Source organism: Ursus maritimus, unplaced genomic scaffold (assembly GCF_017311325.1).
Source record: "Ursus maritimus isolate PB19 unplaced genomic scaffold, ASM1731132v1 scaffold_744, whole genome shotgun sequence".
Taxonomy (NCBI): Eukaryota; Metazoa; Chordata; class Mammalia; order Carnivora; family Ursidae; genus Ursus; species Ursus maritimus.
In genome coordinates, this window is record NW_024426935.1 from 1056 (window position 1) to 4512 (window position 3457).

The 3457-nt window shown below is 41.3% G+C and overlaps 1 protein-coding gene across 1 annotated transcript; it reads left to right on the top strand.

Annotated features, from left to right (window-relative positions):
• Positions 1 to 279: 279 nt before the first annotated feature.
• Positions 280 to 3266, top strand: LOC103679902 (cAMP-specific 3',5'-cyclic phosphodiesterase 4B-like). Its single transcript, XM_008709425.2, has 3 exons — positions 280 to 1510; positions 2759 to 2857; positions 3003 to 3266. Exons 1-3 carry the CDS (start codon positions 1274 to 1276, stop codon positions 3249 to 3251), a joined length of 585 nt encoding a protein of 194 aa, XP_008707647.2. The 5' UTR covers positions 280 to 1273; the 3' UTR covers positions 3252 to 3266.
• Positions 3267 to 3457: the final 191 nt, after the last annotated feature.

The following is a 3457-nucleotide window of genomic DNA, read 5'->3' on the forward strand; positions in this document are numbered from 1 at the left end:
GAACACGGGGGATGCTAGGGAGAGAGACTAGCCTTGCTCGAGGTGCTGACATGTCCAGGGCCCTGCTTCTGTGTCCCTGTGCTGGCTCGGCTTTGCTACATTGTCCACAGGGCCCTGGGAGCAGGCAGAGGTCTCTGGGGGAAACATGTGACCTATGCCATCATCTTGCAAGAGTTGGAAACCAATAGTCTAGGTCCCAGCATGCCATCTGGAAATACGTCATTTTCTAATGGAGAAGTCGTCTTTGTCCTAATTTTTACTGTAACAAGCAGAGATACACGTAAGAACTTCTGAGAGCTGCATTAACTCTTTCAGCCACAGGGTGTCATTCAGTTCAGTGAAGTAGCTGTTAAAGCAGTTTAATGAATGATTGCCTCCGGGCACCCACGGGCATCCCTGCGGCCTGAAAGAGTTAATGCATTTTTTCAGAAGCACTCAGGATAAAGCCCCCTGTGAAGTGAAATGGGATATTTGGTTGCTGATACTTTTAATAGCATGATATAAAGGGAAGAACCTCTGTGAGAAGGTAGATACTTTCGTCCCTAATCGTAGCTCTGCTATTACCTTGTAGCAGAATTTTTTAAACGAGTAAATGAGATCAGCATACATATTTAATAAGCATAAATAGTTTAATAAATTTAATGCCTGTGACAAACGAGAGGCATCGTTTATTATTAATTAGCAGAATGAATAAAAATAAAGCGTGAAGTAAAACTGATGTACTTTTCCTCTGAACTTCAAATGATGGTAATAAGCCAAGGTTTCAAGTCATTATTTGTAGATTATAAACCATTTATTTCTCTAACTTACAGACTGCTCGTCTAAACCGAAATGATAAGTTTTATCCAGTTAAAGTTGTTTGGATTTTTTAAATTAAAAAAATGAATACAAACATGACAAAAAGAGCAGAACATAAAGCCTGTTTTTATTAACCTGGACCTGGCTACATGAACCTTTTCTATTATACAGCCATATAAGTTATTTAATTAAAAAAATTTACATGTACATATTGATGCCCTACCTTGAAAATATAGAAGCGTAATTCTAAATTATGCTACAGATAGAAGGTGGAGGATTGAGTCCTACCTGTCCTGCTTGGACAACTTATTTCACTCCTTTGGGCCTCGGTTTATTTCGCAATAAAATGAAACAAAAAAAGTTTCCTATTTCTCCCATCGGGCTCCCAGGATTGTCCTGGAGATCAAGTGGGATAAGGTAGGACCGTCCTTTATAAGATGTAAAATCCATTACAGGACATTAGAAGTTGTTTTGGATGTTGCAGTGGGTTCTCACTGGCACGCAGGGGCTGAAAAATGTTTCCCTTGTTGCAGACAAGCAGAATGATGTGGAGATTCCGTCTCCCACCCAGAAAGACCGAGAGAAGAAGAAAAAGCAACAGCTCATGACACAGATAAGTGGTGTGAAAAAACTGATGCATAGTTCAAGCTTGAACAATACAAGCATCTCACGCTTTGGCGTCAACACAGAAAACGAAGATCATCTGGCCAAGGTGTGTCTGAGCTGGGGGCGCGCACATGCAGCTCTCTGCTCTACGGCAGGTAGCTGCCCAAAACGACCTACTAGAAAATAGCAGGGATCATTGTTGCTTTATGATTAAATTATAGAAGGCGGCTGGTGTGGCCTCTTTGTCCATTGCTGGGCACCGAATTTGAGACCCTTTTCCGACAACAAAGGACCAATTTTTTTAATTCAGAGTTGGATTTGTAAATGGAAGTTCCTCATGAATGAGAATCCTACAGAAGGCATACTGGGAGAATCCACAGGGTGGCCAGGAGACAGGACTGAATTGTCCCAGAGGACAGATCTGGGACTATATGCCAAGGACTATTTGGAAAATCTGCACTGATTGGCAGAGCTAAAGAAGAAATGAGAGAGGTCGACAGCACTGACTCAGAGCCCAAACCCCACCAGTGGAGGAAGGCACAGAATTCACACGTCCCCTAGGGGGTCGTCTAAGGTGACCACTGAGGTCCTTGAAGCCTTGTGACAGTAGGAAATGAGCTCCTTGTGAGCAAACAGACATTCAGGGAGGCTTTCTGAGAGATGCCATTAGAGCAAGGGGCAGGCCTCTGGAGAGAGCCTAGATCCCTTGTTCTGGGCAAGAATTCAGAATGGAATAAATTACGCCTTTAATCAGATAATCTTGGAATAATCCCACAACACAGGACCAAATAAGGTTTCTCCCAGGTCAATCTGTGGCCCAAGAGCTCTAAGATAGAATAATCCATGGTTGGCATTCTTCATGACCTTTTACATTAAGTTAGGGTTGACTTCTGCACATTCTAGCAACTGAGTTTCCCCAACCTGGCCCTTTGTGATAATAACCAAAGGGTAAAGGAGTTCCCCTAAGATGGTTTTCTAGCTGTTACTAATGGGGCAGTGCTCAGTGAAGAGGAGAGACAGGGAAATGGAGCTAGAGGGACCCTAGGCACTTGCAGCTACCTCTGAATGCAACTTGGTTGAGGACTGATGTGTGGCAAATACAGGTCAGCAACTAAATCTGTATATTAGGCACACACTCTCCCTTTTCTGAAAAAAATATACAGAAATTTGTAACTAAAATAAAGAGGATACCCAACCTCCTAGGCCATTCCATTTTCAAATTTTCCTGCAACTAGAACACTCGAAATAGACACTCTAAAGACTTAGCCAGCCATTGTCCAAAAACTAAATAAAAATAATGAAGCATGCTAACAAAACTGGCCTTATTCCTAAATTCCTCTAATTTTGATTACAGGAGCTGGAAGACCTGAACAAATGGGGCCTTAACATCTTCAATGTGGCTGGCTATTCACACAATAGGCCCCTCACCTGCATCATGTATGCCATCTTCCAGGTGAGTAAAAAGGAGAGAGTATTGCTTATTGAATTTGATGGCTCTTTATGATTTTTTTTTCCATCCCAGTTTACTTTCCTGATTTGACTTTTTCCTCATTTTTGGACATCCACTTATTTATTTTCTAATCCATTTTACTACATAGGAAAGAGACCTCCTAAAGACATTCAAAATCTCATCTGATACATTTGTAACCTACATGATGACTTTAGAAGACCATTACCATTCTGACGTGGCATATCATAACAGCCTACACGCTGCTGACGTAGCCCAGTCAACCCATGTTCTTCTTTCTACGCCAGCATTAGATGTGAGTAGTTATGATCTGGTTTGCATACCTGCCCATCCTCTTTTAAAAGGTGCTACACAACATGTAACATATTTACGGAAATAATTGCACGTGTTCGAGCTGGTTCCTTATTAATGTGTAGCATCCATCAATTGGGTCGCTAGTAAAAACAAATGGCACTTCTACTTACGCTGCTTTCGAATATCAGAGTAACTCTCTCTTATGTCTCTTACGATTGAAATTGTTTAATTATCAAGCAATTAACAGGGCGCTTTATTTTTTTAAGATTTATTTATTTATTTGAGAGAGAG